Source organism: Carcharodon carcharias, chromosome 17, assembly GCF_017639515.1.
Source record: "Carcharodon carcharias isolate sCarCar2 chromosome 17, sCarCar2.pri, whole genome shotgun sequence".
NCBI classification, from domain to species: Eukaryota; Metazoa; Chordata; class Chondrichthyes; order Lamniformes; family Lamnidae; genus Carcharodon; species Carcharodon carcharias.
The window spans coordinates 58,884,771-58,901,139 of NC_054483.1; the positions used below are offsets into that span (position 1 = coordinate 58,884,771).

The 16,369-nt window shown below is 43.7% G+C and overlaps 1 protein-coding gene across 1 annotated transcript in view; it reads left to right on the forward strand.

The window, feature by feature from the left end:
- The window catches only part of minpp1b (multiple inositol-polyphosphate phosphatase 1b), a 92,604-nt gene extending 77,682 nt beyond the window's left edge, over positions 1 to 14,922 (forward strand). Inside the window, exon 5 of the mRNA XM_041210363.1 lies at positions 14,351 to 14,922. Within this exon, the coding sequence (XP_041066297.1) occupies positions 14,351 to 14,425 (75 nt within the window). The 3' untranslated portion in view covers positions 14,426 to 14,922. The remainder of the gene's footprint in view (positions 1 to 14,350) is intronic.
- The last annotated feature ends 1,447 nt before the right edge of the window (positions 14,923 to 16,369 follow it).

Consider the following 16,369-nt stretch of genomic DNA (forward strand, 5'->3'; position numbering starts at 1 on the left):
CCCATTTTTCACAAGGATCGGCCCCAAACATTGCTAACATTTTAATGAGAAGATTTGCAGTTCCTTCACATTAATGTAAGTTAGAGTAGCTCATGAAAAAGAGAGGTAGAATTCTTTCCTATATTGTCTCTTACATAATCTCACTACAGGCATGCACACTGTATAAATGTAGCTATCACAGCACCCAAAATGTTTCAGCCTCTCATAATATACATTTACAGGATCAGAGAGCAAATCAGAGAGGAATAACTAAACCCAGTATTAATGGAGAAGAAGATGAAGCATAAAAGTAACATGCTAGAGTTAGCAGCAACTGCATGGTACAGAGTGATCCATAGCTATAGAGTACAGTAAGGATGACAACTATTGAAGTGGCATATTACCAGGATCCATTTAATGATATCACACATAGGGACCCTATCCTTGCCTTATATTATGGCATGACTATAATGGCTGACATAGTATTCCATGATACTCTCATTGACTCTAAGAAAATGGATAAGGGACTCAATCCAATCTCAGCTCCAACATTTGTGCAATTTCCTCTGGCATTTAGATCCTTACTTGAAGCAAATTCTGGTTTTCTGAGTTGAGAAGCTCAAACGCACAAGACTTTGGGTCAGAATTGCAAGAAGCTGATTCACCTAATAACATGAATAATCTCTAAAGTTTGAGAGATAGTGAAATTAGTGATACGGTATTGTGGATATTGCTGAATGCATGGCTCAAACACTGGTGTGGAAAAAGGGGGAGGGGTTCCAATTCATGGGACACTGGCACCAGGAAGAAGCCTGTACCACTTGGATAGGTATTATGACACAGCTGATGGTGAAGGCTGAGTTGCTCAGATCCCACAGGGAAACTTGAAACAACTGTCACAGCCCATTTTTGCAATTTGTGTGTTTCAAGATGCAGGTTTTGAATTCAGTAATAATAAGACCACCAAGTCTCAAGAGGTTTTTTTTATAAAACTAAATTAAACATTTGTTAATATAAGAAAGATTGTAAGTGCATATATGTCTATAAAATTATTACTATAATAACTACAAAAGTCCCCTAATTAATCTGATTCAGTTACACCTCCATTAAGGCAACAGTATATCACATAGATTTAAACAGACCCCTGGCAAAGCATACCCTGGACAGTCACATTCAAAATGAGTTTCTTTCAGCTCTGGGTCCTTGCAGACAGACTTGAGGCCTACAGGCTGGAGGCTTTAGATCTTCGAATCCCTCCTTTTTCCAACAGCCTTCTCTTCTTTTATACATATTTTCCTTTTTAAATGCAAATTCTCATTGTCATGCGGACACGAAACGTTAACTGTGCTCCCTTCCACAGATGCTGCCAGACCTGCTGAGTTTTTCCAGGTAATTTTGTTTTTGTTTTCTCATTGCCATTAGGTTTTTTAAAATGTAAATCTTCTAAAAATTAAACCCTTTCATAATACCCACTTGACTAGTAAGCTTTTAAAATATAAATATTGGGCAGAATTTTACCAGAATTGAACTAAGTGCGGTCGCGGGCGGGTAAAATGGAGTCCTACCTGTCGACGTAAATGGTGGGTTTTCATGCTGTATCGTCCCGAGCCCGCCTCATTATTTATTCACTCCCACAAAACACCCCGTAGGAGTGTTCCATAGGGAGCGGGTTCTCATTCGCCCATTGCCCCCCCCCCCCCCCCCCATCATCCCGCTGTTGCATCACGCTGGCTGCCATCTTTAAAAGGCAGCCGCCAGCAAAGTGCTTATTGCCACCAGCTCACCAACGCTGCCTGGGAGCTATGGCCACCAGCAAAGGAAAAAAGACTGCGGCCTTCAACAATGAGTCCCTTGAGCGACTGCAGGAAGCAGTGAAGGCCCGCTGAGATGTGCTCTACCCCCTGCTCTGGCCACAGGATGGGCAGCAGAGTCACAAACCCAGCTTGGGAGGCGGTGGCAGCAGTGGACAGCGCAAACGCCCTGCTGAGGAGGTCAGCCACCCAGTGCCGCAAAAGGATGAATGATCTCCTCGTTCTGCCAGGATAAGTTTCTCTTTTCATCACTCCCAACCCACACACTCACAAACCCATCTCACACCCACAGGGCCCTCACTCACTGCCAGTGCAAGGGACATCACCATTCGCTCACTTTCACTGACTGTGATTGTCCTCATCCCGTCCATGGGACCACTCACCACCCATACAGGCCAAGCATACTTATCATCTGGCCTGGCAGGCGTCCTGATACACTGTCCCCATTCCAGCCATGCAGGACACACTGGCACACAAAAGGAGGGAAAGGTCACAGACAGGTGGAGGGATGCCGGAGATCAAAGTTCTAACAGAATTCAAAAACAGAGCCATCCAGCTAGCCAGCATTGACCGGGACTGGTCCTGTGCTGATGGTGAGGTCGGTGCTGATCTACCAAGTGAGGATCCTGCAGTGCACCATCCATCAGACAACCATGATGAAAGTGATGTGTCCTCTTTCACAGGCCACTGCCATGCACTAATTATCTCCCCTTGCTTTCGCAGGCACATCTGCCAAATAGCCCACAGAGTCCATGACCCAGGGCCTCCAATCAAGCAACAGAGAAACCCCTGAAGAGGAGTCTGAAGGCACATTCCCTGAAGTCCCGTCACAGCGCTCAACCACGCCTTCCACCAGTGCAAGATACACACACCTCGGTAGGACCTAGCTTGAGAATAGCCTCGGGATCACAATATGCTGAGCACATCGCACTTTCTGATCCACGCAGGCGGAGACAGGGACTTCCTGGATCCCCGGCACTTGGAGGACTGCTGGGGGCCAGAACGTTGCTAAGTCTGAGTCAGATGACGAGCCTCTGGACTTGGTCATGTCACAGTTGCTGGAGCTGCAAAAGCAAGCTCTGGAACATCAAGAATGGATGTTTGCTGCACTCCTCAGATTGCAGGGCATGATGGAGGAGTCGGTCCGTCTTCAGGCTGAGGTGATAGCGCCGGCATTGCAATGCAGTGATGTTAACACCGGCAGGATGGTAGCTGCCCTGGAGACCTTGATCCGGGATGTCACTCCTACACTGTTGCGTGGGCTTAACGCCATTGCTGATGCCATAGTTGGCCTCCAACAGTGTGCACGCGAGAGGGGTGCTGGGCAGCTTGATCTCACTCCAGCCTCCCCTTCCACTCACGGAGTCAGCCAGGGGCCCTTGGGCACCCATAGGGAGGAGGATCAGCAGGTGCACACTCCGGGGCCACCCACCCAGGTGACTCTGGGATTGTCCAGCCCATCAAAATCCCCTCTTCCTGTGACCTCAGTAGCTCCAGCTTCACAGGCCGAATAGGGTGCCGCTGCCACACAGCAGGACCCCGAAAGCAGGCCAGGGCCCTCCAAGTCTCGGCCCTCCAGATGATGCCTGCCAAGGTCATCACAGACAGGGCGTCACAGTCAGCAGGCTGCCTCCATCTCTGCTGTGGATGTCCGGGGAGCACCAAGACATAGTGGCAGGGTTAGGAAAGTTAGGAGAATTAATTCTTTTGAGTCCAACCAATTAAACTAATTAACAAAATCAGGGACAAAGTAAAAGCAGCCCCTTAAATTGGGGAGACTACAAAAACAAAGACAGAATTTAAAGGAAACTTACAAACATTAAACCAAAATGTGATTAAGAGGGTCAGTAAAACACCCCAGTCCCCCCGGTGCCTACTGGGCATAGAACGTCTCGACGTGCCTGCAGACACCGTGTGCTCTCTCTGAGTTGCACAGCCTGGGCATGGGTGTTAATCACTTGTATACACTGTTCACTATTGTCACTAAACTCCAAAGAGTGTCTCTCTGCCTGTGGCTCCTTATTCTGATGAGCAGTGTTCTTGTCACTCAGATGTGAAACCTTTCTGGACAAGATAAAAGGCAGGTGTCTGGGGCCTCTTCCCTGTGCCCTGTGCAGCCTTCAGACCACAGTGATGGTCCAGCCTCACACACCCTGGAAACATTACTGATGCCTGCACCTCGGTGGTGCTGGTCATTGCTGCCAGATTGTAGTGGGCAGGTGCCACAGAGTTCTCTCATTCTCTCTATGTACTTTCAGCTCCTTTAAGGTAGGATTGGCCCCCATCAAACCAGCATTTGTGACCAGTGATGCTGTGCTCCAGCTCCTGAAGGGCTGAGGTGCTGAAGGCGGACACAGCATCAGATGCATCTAAAGTATCATGGCTGCATCTCTGAGATGGCCCTGATCATGGAGCGCAAGAAAGCTGCCCTCAGCCAGACAGGAGTTAGACATTCTCAGAGGCTATGTGAAGATCTATGGAATGTCCTCACTGCATGTTGTTGTCATCATCCTGTGATCGAGCAACTATTAGGGCCTCCACCGCATCTCCAGGACAGGAGCATTCTCACAGAGGGTTTTGGCACTGCCATGAGCCAGACCACAAATCTGGCAGCTATGAGGACCTCGCAAGTGCGTCTACCTTGTCTAGCCAGTGTAAGAGCCTCATTGCTGTCATCTTCACCACCGAAGGCCCCTGACCCTCATCCCCGTCGGCGCCGTCCTCACAGGAGGAGACGTGCAGCTCCTCCATCTCCTTCTCAGCCAGCTCGTCTCCCCGTTGCAGTGCCAGGTTGTAAAGGGCATAGCAGACAACAATGATGCGTGACATCCTCTGTGGACTGTATTGGAGGGCTCCACCAGACCGGTCCAGGCACCGGAACCTCATCTTCAACATCCCGAAAGTCTGCTCCACAAAGTTGCAAGTTGCAGCGTGAGCCTCATTATACTGTCACTGTGCTGCAGTGTGAGGCCACAGCATGGGTGTCATCAGCCACAGCCTCTGCGAGTAGCCCTCGTCCCCAAGGAGCCAACCCTGCAGCCTCTGTGGACCTTGGAAGACTTCAGGAATCTACGAGCGACTCAGGATGTAGGATTGTGCACACTCCCTGGAAACCTTGTGCATACCTACAGGATGTGTTTCTGGTGGTCACATAGCAGCTGCACATTCAGTGAATGGAAGCCCTTGTGGTCGATGAAGTCCACTTGGTGTAACGATGGAGGCCTGAGCTTCACATGGGTGCACTCAATCACACCCTGTACCTGTGGGAGTCCCGAGATCAGGGTGCATCCTGGCTGTCCCAGTCCTGAGCGAAATGCACAAAGTTGTGTGCCATGGAGAAGATGGCATCTGTGACCTCATGGATGCATTTGTGGGTGGCGGATTGTGAAATCCCACAGAGGTCACCTGTGGAGCCCTAAAAGGAGCATAGAAATTGAGCACCGCGGTCACTTTCACAGCCACTGGCAGTAGAAGCCCTCCATGTCCCCTTGGTGCCAGGTCAGGGCTTGTACGGGTGGGCAGGTTAGAAGCCTGACTGTGGCTGTGCCTGAGCTGCCTCAGTTGCAGAGGCAGTTTATGTAGGTGTCCCTAATGCGTGGCCACTTCCCTCGCTTATCCTGCCCCCCCCCCCCCGCCTCCTCTATTGCCTGTGCGCGGGATGCAGGACCAGGGGTCACTGACAATGGTCATATTCGATGCTGGCCAGCAGTTGCCCCTGGACAACCCCCCCGCCTCAGCAGTTGCCTCCGGGGCCAGGCATCAGTTGCCCCTGGCATCCCCGAGGCCTGGAAACAACAGATGAGCTGTGGAGAACGCTGCTGCTCACTCACCTCAGTTCCCCCAAAGTAAAAACCGCCAAGTGCACGTTGCCTGCGTGCTGTTGTGAAACATGTCGGTATGCTTTCCCACCGACGTGGACGGACGATACAGTGGGGTTCCAAGAGCCTGGCGGGATGGCCTTTTAATTATGTGCTGATGTGTTACAATTAGCACCCCGCCGACCGATGTTGGGAAACATGGCCCGCTGGCGATGGGCTGAGTAGATGATTGCGATCTGCCTTCACTCTGTCATTTTCTCTGCACATGCCACCTATCATGCCAGCTGCCAGCGGGCTTGCAAAATTTTGCCTATTGTTTCTGAGCTTCACCTGGTTAGGTGTAATATTTCACCCGCTCTTTTGAATGGTCTATTTAAAAATGTAAATTGCCCCCTTTACACTTCACCACCTCTTTCCCTATGTTTATCTAATTACCACTTTAAACCTATTTCTCTTCCATACATCAAAGCCTCTCGGCCAGCTGCTTTTAATCACATACGCACATATACACACGCAACAGACACAGATACCACTAAAATCTATTTTAAAATAATCTCCAATAACATTATAGACATTATTATGTCTTCTTGAACAGGCTTCATCTGAACCAACATTTTTCCTAAAAGTTTAAATAGGATGTAGCAAGGACTTTAAACCAACACAGAGGTGGGGAGTTAATGGAGTTAATGGTAAGGGTTCAGCTAGAAATAATGGCAAAACGGATAACTTAAAGGTGAGAAAAAAGAAGGGGTGAGAGAAAAGCTCAGTGCAAATCAGCGTATAAATAATCCAAATTCAGATAATAGTATAAAAATTAATAATGTACCTCGTGAATAAAGCAGGAACATTGAAAAATTAGAGAACGTGATAATTTTTTTTTAAAAAGGAAGAAAAACACAATCAGCACAAATGGTCAGAGTGGGGAACGTTAACCAGATCAGACTTCCCTACACACATGCACACAGTGTAAGGAATAAAACAAGCAAATTAAAAGCACAGATTCAGCTCAAAGGATGCAACGCAGTAGCCATTACAGACACCTGGCTACAAGCTGGGCATGAATAAGAGCTAAATATTGCAGACTGTAAGGTCTTTAGAAATGTCAGGAAAATAAAGAAAAGAGTAGGAAAAGCAATATTACAGCAGTTTAAAAAAAAAAGATAGACACTTTGGTTAGGATTAAGAAACTGCAAAGGTTGCCAGATTCTAGTGAGAGTTATATGCAGATGTTCTGACAGCAGTGACATTGTAGCAGAACGTATAAATGCAGAGGTCAGAGAACACATAGCAATGGTAAACTGATTATAATGGGAGAATTTAAGTTTTGCATTGATTAGGAGATGCAAACCAGCTGAAATCATAGAAGTAATGAATTTTTAAAGTGCATCCAGGGCAGTTTTCATGAAACAAAGGGCCCAATTTTATTTCACTCAAATTCCATTCACATAGAGGTCAAAATCAGGTGCAATACGTTTTAGAACTGGCCAGGGAACAGGTAATGCTAGACTTAGTGATGAGTAACAAGCCAGAATTAAGGAATAATCTGACAGTAAAGGGACATCTTGCAAATAGTGCCAATAACGTGATAGAGTTTGGCATTAAGTTTGAGAAGGGGCAAGATCACAGACAAACTCCGATTTTAAATGAGGCTGACGATGAGGACTGAGACACAGGCTGAACAAATTAAACTGGATTGAACGGTTAACAGGGAAAGTTACAAAAATGACATTGGGAAGCATTCAAAGAAGTATTTAGTACAATACAAGACCAATACATACCTCGAAAGAGCAAATCTTGTAAGTTAAGCAGATAGGGTCATATGAGGTAAGATGGAGCGTAAGTGGTAATTCTGTGCAGCAGGTGATAGCAACAAATGAACGCAGAGAAAATATCTGGACCTGCAAAAGGGAATGAAACAGTAAAGAAAAGGCTAATATTAAAGGTTTTTTTGAATATATTTAGAGTATGAGTAACTAAGGGAAATGGGGGCCTATTACACACAAATACAGGCTATGCTGTAATAGATAACAAGGCAATGGCAGATTTATTAGACAATTGTTTATATCCATTTTCACAGTAGAGGAACAGGATAAAACATCATTGACAAAAGGGAAATTAAAAAATAATCAAGGGGAAGAATTTATTGGATTCAATTCAAGTAACAAGGTCGCAGTGGAGAAAATAATGGGATTTAAAACAGATAAATCTCCGGAACAACATGGTTTCCACCCCAGGCTATTAAAATAAGTGGGGTGAGGAATTGCAGAAGTGTTAGTCATGATCTGTCAGTGTTTTCTTGATTTGAAAATTGTGCCATTAGTTTGGAAAATTGCTAATAATGCTCCATTTTGTAAGCAGGGCGGAGAAAGAAACTAGGTAATTGTGGACCTGCCAGTTTAATGTCAGTTCTAGCACTGCTGCTAGAATCTGTTATTCAGGGTAGAGTGACTGAACTCTTGAACAGATATGACTTGACCAAAGAGAGCAAACAAGACTTTCAGGAAGTGGTTCCACGTAAGAGTTTATTTGTAAATATGAGTGTGCACAGAATTGGAGGTCACAGAGTTGACAGAGGGTGGGGATGAGGGGTCAGCACTTTCAAAGGATATTTTAATTCTGAGACCTCAACTTTTCACTATACTTATTAATGTTGGATGCAAGAATAATAAGGAGTTGTACATCCAAGTTTATAGGTGACTGTAGGTAGGAGGGAGGATCAGTAATGCAGGCTGGCAGTAGAAAGTTGCAAAGGGACATAGACAGATTAAGTGAGTAGGCGAGGTTATGGTAGAGTTTCATGTGGATAAGTATGAGGTCATCCAGTTGCACCCAACAAAGATAAATCAGAATATTTTCTAAGTAGTGAGAAGCTGGAACAGTGATCTAAGTGCGCTAATCATTAAAAGCCAGTAGACATGCACCAAAAGCAATCAAAAGGGCTAATGGAATGTGGGCCTTTAATTTAAGGGGTTGGATTAGAGAGGGGAGGAAGTTCTACTGCATGATATACAGCCTTGGTCAGACCCCATCTGGAGTAATGTGTTCAGCCTGGGCACCACACCTCAGGAAAGATTCATTGGCCTTGAAGAGAATGAAGCCACAGATTCACCAGAATAATATCAGAGCTTAAGAGTTAAGTAATGTTGACAAGTTGCCTAAATTTGGCTTTTATTCCCAAGATTATAGAAGATTGCAGGATGATTCTAATGGAGCTATTGGTCGCATTCTTATCTCTGAGTCAGAAGATTGTGGGTTCAAATACTACTCCAAAAATCCAAATATCTAGGCTGACACTCCAGTGCTGTACTGAGGGATTGCTGCAGTGTCGAAGGTGCTGGCTTTTTGATGAGATGTTAAATGAGGCCCCATCTGTTCTCAAAACGTAAAAGTCCCATGGCACAACTTTGAAGAAGAGTGGGGGAGTTATCCACAGCGTCCTGGCAAATATTTATCCCTCAATCCACATTGCTAAAATAGACTATCTGATCATTATCATTGCTTTTTCTGGGATCTTTGTGCAAATTGGGCTGTCAAGTATTTTGGAGTGCTCTAATGTCATGAAATCTGCTCTATATATGTAAGTGCTTTATTTGATAGGGTATTTACGAAGAAACTACTTTCTCTGATCAGGCAATCGAGCAAGGGGACAGCATCTTAAAATTAGACTGAGATCATTCAGGAGTGAAGTTGGAATCAGGAGGCCAATCAGCCTGCTATGGCTTCCTGAAAGTGCAGTCATGCTTAGTGCTACGTTCTGTTTTTTTTCTTCTTAAGTAAGTTCCTAATCCTCATGCCTTTCCAACTCCCTTTTAATTATTTATGGAATCAGCTTCCAACTCCTATTCAGGTAGAGCATTCCAGATCCTGACACTCTGAGTGAGATAAATTCTTCTCATTTCCCCTCTAAATCATTGATTTTAAACCTGTGACCTCTGGTTATTGGCCCATTCTCCAGAGGAAATAGTTTTTCCTCTGTCAAAACCCTCTCATCATCTTGAAAACCTCCACCAGGTTATTTCTTAACTTTTTCTGTTCCAAACAGAATACTCCTAACTTTTCCAACTTCTCCTCATAACTAAAGTCCTTTATCCCGGATAACCCTCTCTGATTCTGACTTTAGTCTCTAAAACAGTTTCCTGTCAGGCTCACTGATTCTCTGACATTAGTTCTCCTGCTTTTATCTGTTGGCCACTCACCCTGTTTCCCCTTACTTTTGTGCTCTCCACTCTCACTCATATTAGAAAGCGCAAAGGGTTGTAAAAATGTGGAATTCTCTCCCTCAAAAGTCTGCACTTGTTGGGACAATAGGAGCTTTCAAAACTGAGATTGATAGATTTTTGTAGAGTAAAGATATCAGGAGATATGGAGCAAAGGTGGGTAAATGGTGTTAAGGTATAGATTAGCCATAATCTAATTAAATGGTGGAGCAGGGCTGAATGGCTTACTCCTGTCCTAATGATTAGAAATTCAGAGGTTATGAACTCAGATTCTCCTCATGGTAAAACTATGAAACTGAGTTCAATAAATCTCTGGGCTATCACTGGGACAAAATGACCATGAAATGTGTCACATTTTCATAAAGACCCAACTGTGTCACTTATGCCCCTCAGAGAATCCCAGCCTGGTCTGCACTGTGTGTCACTCTAGTCCAAACAATGTGGTTGACTCTTACTGCACTGACCTACTAAGCTATAAAAATTATCATGACCCAATGGTCCACCAAAGTGAATCAGTACTCCTTTATCGATCATCAATAAAAGCAGGGTCATCACATCCTGAGAACAAATTATAATAAACATAACATCTACATTTGAAGAAGAAAATTTCTCCTCAACCCTCTCAACTGAAAAGTCTCTGTTCAATCCTGGTCCTCTGTAGGAGGTTCAATATCCTTATCACCTTCTATCGGGAATCTGTCGAACAGCTACTCGTCTTCTCCAAGCATGCTTAGAGTGGCATTATTTTGTAGCTTGCTACTTATCACCATTATTCTGCTTGCTCATTCAGGTTCATACTGCAGAGCATGGCCAATGAACTCTCAAACTCTGAAATGCTGCTTTAATAAGCTACTCTATTTCTCACAGTACAGGTCGAGTATCCTTTATCCGAAGCCCTCGGGGCTGATTGCATTTTGGATTTTGGATCATTTCAGTTTTCGGATACCACATATAAACTTGTATTACAATAGCTGAAGCCTAGGCTAGCTACAGTCTAAAATAAATAAAATGGCTAGAAAAGTAAGATGTATCACTGAATATTAAATACAGGGTACCTGTCATAAGTTTTTTTTTTGACGTTCACCACAAAATCAAATGGTAAAGTGTGCAGACAAACAACTAGACTTTCCACGCTAAAGGCCGATGAGGTTCTAAAAAAAGTGTGTTTTTGGATTTTTTCAAATTTATAGTTAAAGGATACTCGAGCTGTACTGCATGCCTTGGTAAACATTTTTTCCTAAGAGCTCCTGGGGTTCTCCAAAGATATCAGTGAACAAGGTTTGAGCAGATAGACCATCTCTCCCAGGAACCCACCTTTGCAATAATATAAAAGCAAAATACTACTGATGCTGGACCTACCTTTGCAATCTGTGTTTACTGTAGTAATATTGGAACACTTGATTCTTTCACACAATTTTATGGACACCACTAGGGAAACAAAAAATTGCATTATCTTATAACTTTGGTTGTCAACTATCTGTACACTTAATCAGGAGTAGCCTTTTTAGGTTACAAAAAGCATATTATTATGGCAGAGTGCATGAATAAATATTGGACAAGCATTGCTGCTTTGTACGGAGGTCAGTGCCACTCACCCACAGTATCATTGTCTGCCTTTCTAACTACTAGTGTAGGTGGGTGCTGAACCCTATGTGTGAGAAAGTTTACTGAAATTGGGCCTTTGTTACCTCTGACCTCCAACTGGTAATTTGTTATTCGTAAGTGCAAGGCTAAGTTTTCATCTTGACAGAGAACAACATTGGTTTGTTGCTCCTTGGCTGTCGATCTGTTTGCAGGTCAGAGATGGTTCACTTGCTTAGGTGCATGTTCCTCACAAGTAGCGAATGGGCAAATGGTTCTCAAAGTGCCTTGGGTAGTACCAAGTCCTAACGGTTGGCCTCGTAGGCTTTTCGGCTACCCTGAGACCATGTCTTCTTCTGTTCATACTCCTCATTCTCTAACAAATCCAGAAAATGATGCTGTCCTTATGCTGCTGTTGGTCACTGGCTCTAAGCTACGTGCATTGCTACTGGTTATGTAACTAATAATTAGAAGATTGTACTCTTGAGAGGGATGTTCATTCCCAGTGTTTTAATGCAAACACACACTTTACTCCACGTTTAAGCCATGGGCCACAGCTAACTCTGAGCAAATTAGCCCCATTAGTAGAGATGATAAATAGACATGAGGTAGATACACCTGTTGTAGGAGGTTTAGCCCTCAGCCATGCAGGGTGCAGGTTTACTGGCTGATGGACATGCCCCTGAGACTCACTAACCAAGCTCACAGCTATGGACAAATAGCCCCACTGACTTGTGGCATCGGGTATGAGGTAGCATGGAGGGCATGAGGTGTATGAATGGGGAATGGGTAGGAGGGGTGAGGGCTAGAGGACCTAAAAGCTTTTAAAACAACTGGAACAAAGTCCCAGAGAATGAGGCGGACCTTCTAACCAGCCCACATTGGCACTCATCTATCCCAGTGGCCACCTCTGATCTGGTCTGAGGTCAGTAGGCCCTACTCCATCCCACCCCTGTCTCTCAGAGCAAAAATTGCGTGTGACAATTTTATGTCGAGATGGGTCTGGGAGTCAGGAAATTTACTGACTCGAGTTATCCACCTCAGTAGTGAAAATCCAGCCATGTGCTACCTTCTGTTCTCAATTAACAAATGAAGTTTTATCAGGGGTTTGAATTATTTTTTCCAGAACTCATTCAAATGTACTTAAACTACAGGCACCCCTAGCTGATGGGATTGACATCCTGTCACTGAACAAAACGATCCTTAATCACTTAGAGGGAACAGTTGCGGGGGGGGGGTGTCTTTTTGAGGTCTATTTTTAATTCCTTCACAAGACATGGGCATCACTGGCTAGGGCCAGCATTTATTGTTCATCCTTAATTGTCCTTGAGAAACTGATTGGTTTGTTGGGCCACTTAAGAGTCAACCACATTGCTGTGAATCTGGAATCACATGTAGGCCAGACCAAGTAAGGACAGCAGATTTCCTCTCCTAAATTAGTGGGTTTATTAGAAATCATTAGACTTTTAATTCCAGACTTTAATTGATTAGGGGATTCGAGCATTAGCCCCTTTGTCTCTGGATTAGTAGTCCAGTGACAATACCACTATGCCACTGCCTCAATTGTGGTTTGCAGCAGGATAGAGGAACTTTAATCTGCAGCAAGCATGGTATACCTCACATGCTTGGAATATTGAATGGATAGAACAGAGAATTAGAACATCCCGAACAGGAAGATAATTTGTCTCATTGAACATAAAAGACATTTTTTTAAATGATTAGTAAAATGATGCAAATACTTTAACACTGTAGGCCATATTAATGGCATTCCAAACGAGATCAAAGTAAATACTTGCAGATTTAAATTTTACTGGTTTGCATTTAGCAAAGGGTGGGGGGAATCTCTTTTAATGGGGAAGGGTAACCCATGTGAGATAAGAGGCCATAGTTAATCAAGCTAGTAGAGTGAAGTAGATTAATGGTCATCTGTCGCTCAGTGTGCCTAGATGAAAAGTTAATACTATCACAATTGTTTATGTTTTTAACCAAAGAACAATCTTAATTATGTTGCAATATATTTTGTGTATTAATTTGAAAATTTAAGTTTCCCTCATTAACATACTAGGTCTATGCAACACAGCTTAATGGCTGATTTAAAATGAATACAATTTCTTCTTACATAGGTTATGTTGCAATGTGCCACTAACTATAACATATTGACCCTGCCAATATCATATATTTTGGAGGGCAGCTTATATAAGATCTGGTGGTTTTGTGTGGATAATATTACTTTTCTTGTTGGCAAGATATTTAAAACAAAAACAAAAATACCTGTAAAAACTCATCAGGTCTGGCAGCTGGTTAACTGTGCTCCCTTCCACAGATGCTGCCAGACCTGCTGAGTTTTTACAGGTATTTTTGTTTTTGTTTTTGATTTCCAGCATCCGCAGTTTTTTGCTTTTATCTTATGGCAAGATATCTAGTTCATCATAGTTTCAGTTCAAACAGTTTAGCATGCAGCACTAAAAAATGTCTCTTGAAAAAAGGCTGAGGGGTGACCTTATAGAGGCCAGTAAAATTATGAATGGCCTTAATAGAGTGGACACAGAGAGGGAAAGAGCAAAAATAGAAGCGATCAAGATGAGATAGTCACCGAGAAATCCAATAGGGAATTCAGAAGAAACTTCTTCACCCAAAGAATGGTGTCAAACTCACTACCACAGTGAGTGGTTGGAGCAACTAGTTTAGATGTATTTGAGGGAAAACTAGACAAGCCTATGAGGGAGAAGAGAGTAGATGGTTACGATAGTAGATTTAGGTGAGATGGGAGGAGGCTCAAGTGGAGCATAAACACCAGCATGAGCTAGGTGGGCCAAATAGCCTGTTTCTGTGCCATGATCTTATGTAATCCTATGTAGATACTTTGAGATAATAACTGTGCACTACACATATTTTGTAAAATTTTGCTTTTCTTGCACACTAAAAATCTGCTCTTCTTCTGCAGGTATGTGATGACCACAGTTCCTTCCACTTCATTTTCTTTCTTTTCCTCCTCTTATTGTTCACAGTTTATTATTAAAGTTGCCATCAATTTGGGATTCTCAATTTTTATGTTTATTCAATAGATTCATAACTTGTAATTCTGTAGATAGAATCATACAGCACTGAAGGAGGCCTTTCGGCCCATCATGCTTTGAAAGAGCTGTCCAATTAGTCTCTCTCCCCTACTCCTTCTCCATAATCCTGCATTTTTTTTCCTTTTCTAGTATGTATCCAATTCCCTTTACAAAGTTATTATTGAATTTGCTTTGAGCATATGCATCCCAGATTGCTGTGCTGTGTAAATAAATTTTCCCTCATCTTCCCACTACTTTTTTTGTCATGTCAGGGTGGAGGTAAAAATCAGGGTTAGTATTTCTCCGGGAATAGAATAATACAGTTCATGCTTTAGACTTTAATTACAACCTTTACAAGCCTGAACTGTTGGATTTTTCAGCCTCTCAGCTTTGACAGGCTCAATCCCCTTCCACATGAATACCTAAACCAGGGGAGAAGGAAAGTGTGGGTTGGGGGATGGTGGTGGTGGTGGGGGGGTGGGGGGTGGGGGTGAGGTGTAAAAATAAAGCAATTGAGAAGAAAAAGAAGAGAAAGATTAGAAGGAGGAGAAAGAAAACTGCAACCTCACTTCAACAGCCAGAGTAATGATGAACAATCAGCTTCTAAGACAGCAAGAAACCCAAATCTGAAGGGAGCACAATGGACAACATGTGGCAAGAATGGAATGCAATTCATTCTTTCGAGCTGCTGGAATTTAAAGAAGAAATGTGAATAAAAAGGCCGTGGAAGGATGGAGTGAAACCTCGCAAGTCACCAAGAGGAAGAATTGTAATTATCATGACGGTTAACTGTTGGTAGATTAATCCTTCACAAGATGAATTACATCCACCGTGTATAATACTTTTTTTTTGCAATGTAAATTAATAACTATAAAATTCTGATTAAACAGTGCTGCACTGCTCTATAACAGGCTGTGAATGAGATGGCACATGGAAAAAACATGGAGGGGTTTAGTGGTGAGATATCTAGAGTGTGGGGCCTTGACAGCTAAAGACATATTATTGTCTTTAATGATGGGTCAGTGATGGGCTGAGAATACACAAAGCCAGAAACAGGGAATGGGAATCAGGTGTGAGAATTCTAGGTCTACAGGAGGTTACGGAGATAGGAAACAAGAAGAGCATGAAGTGGCATAAACATCAGACCAAGGCAGGTCGAGGACCAAGGGAGTTGTGAGGGTGGGGAGGGGGGGTTGTTGGCAGCTGCAACACAAGGCAAACTATCCACATCACTCGCCCCCAGTACCCAGGAAAGTTTACCTCCTAGGCCTTATTTCAATGTTGGTTGTGAGAAATCTGTGATGAGCATCACTTATATTTTGGGTGGGAAGAAACCACTGCCAGGGACCTGAGGGAATGATTCCCATCAAACAATGAGCAGTGGTGGAGGTAGGGAGTTAGGGGTTGGTCAGATCCAGAGGCTGCTGTAGTGATGGAGAAGAGGGAGAAGCCTGGGACAGTGGAGACTCAAGGTTCCTGCAGGGATAGCAGTGTGAAATAGCACATTTTCTCCTCCTGGCCCACAAGAAAATGAGTAAAATTTTGAAATACTCAGCTTTGTGTATTCCTTCCCACCCAGCTCCTGTTTGAGCTCTTGTGGCTCCAGTACTGTGTGCAACAGCCACACATGACCCTAAACGTCATATCAGAATCCCAATTATGACATAAGATTCTGACAATATTAATGAGTCTCCCATCTGCTGGTGGCTGCTGCCAAAAATCTGACCATTAAAATGGCGGCAGATGGGATGTTGGGAACAGAGAGAACATAAGTAAGAACAAAAATAGGAGCGAGAGTAGACCACTTAGCCCCTCAAACCTGTTTCGTCATTCATTAAGATCATGGCTGATGTGACTGTAGTTTTAACTCCACTTTCCTGCCTTTTCCCCCATAAGCTTTGCCTCAC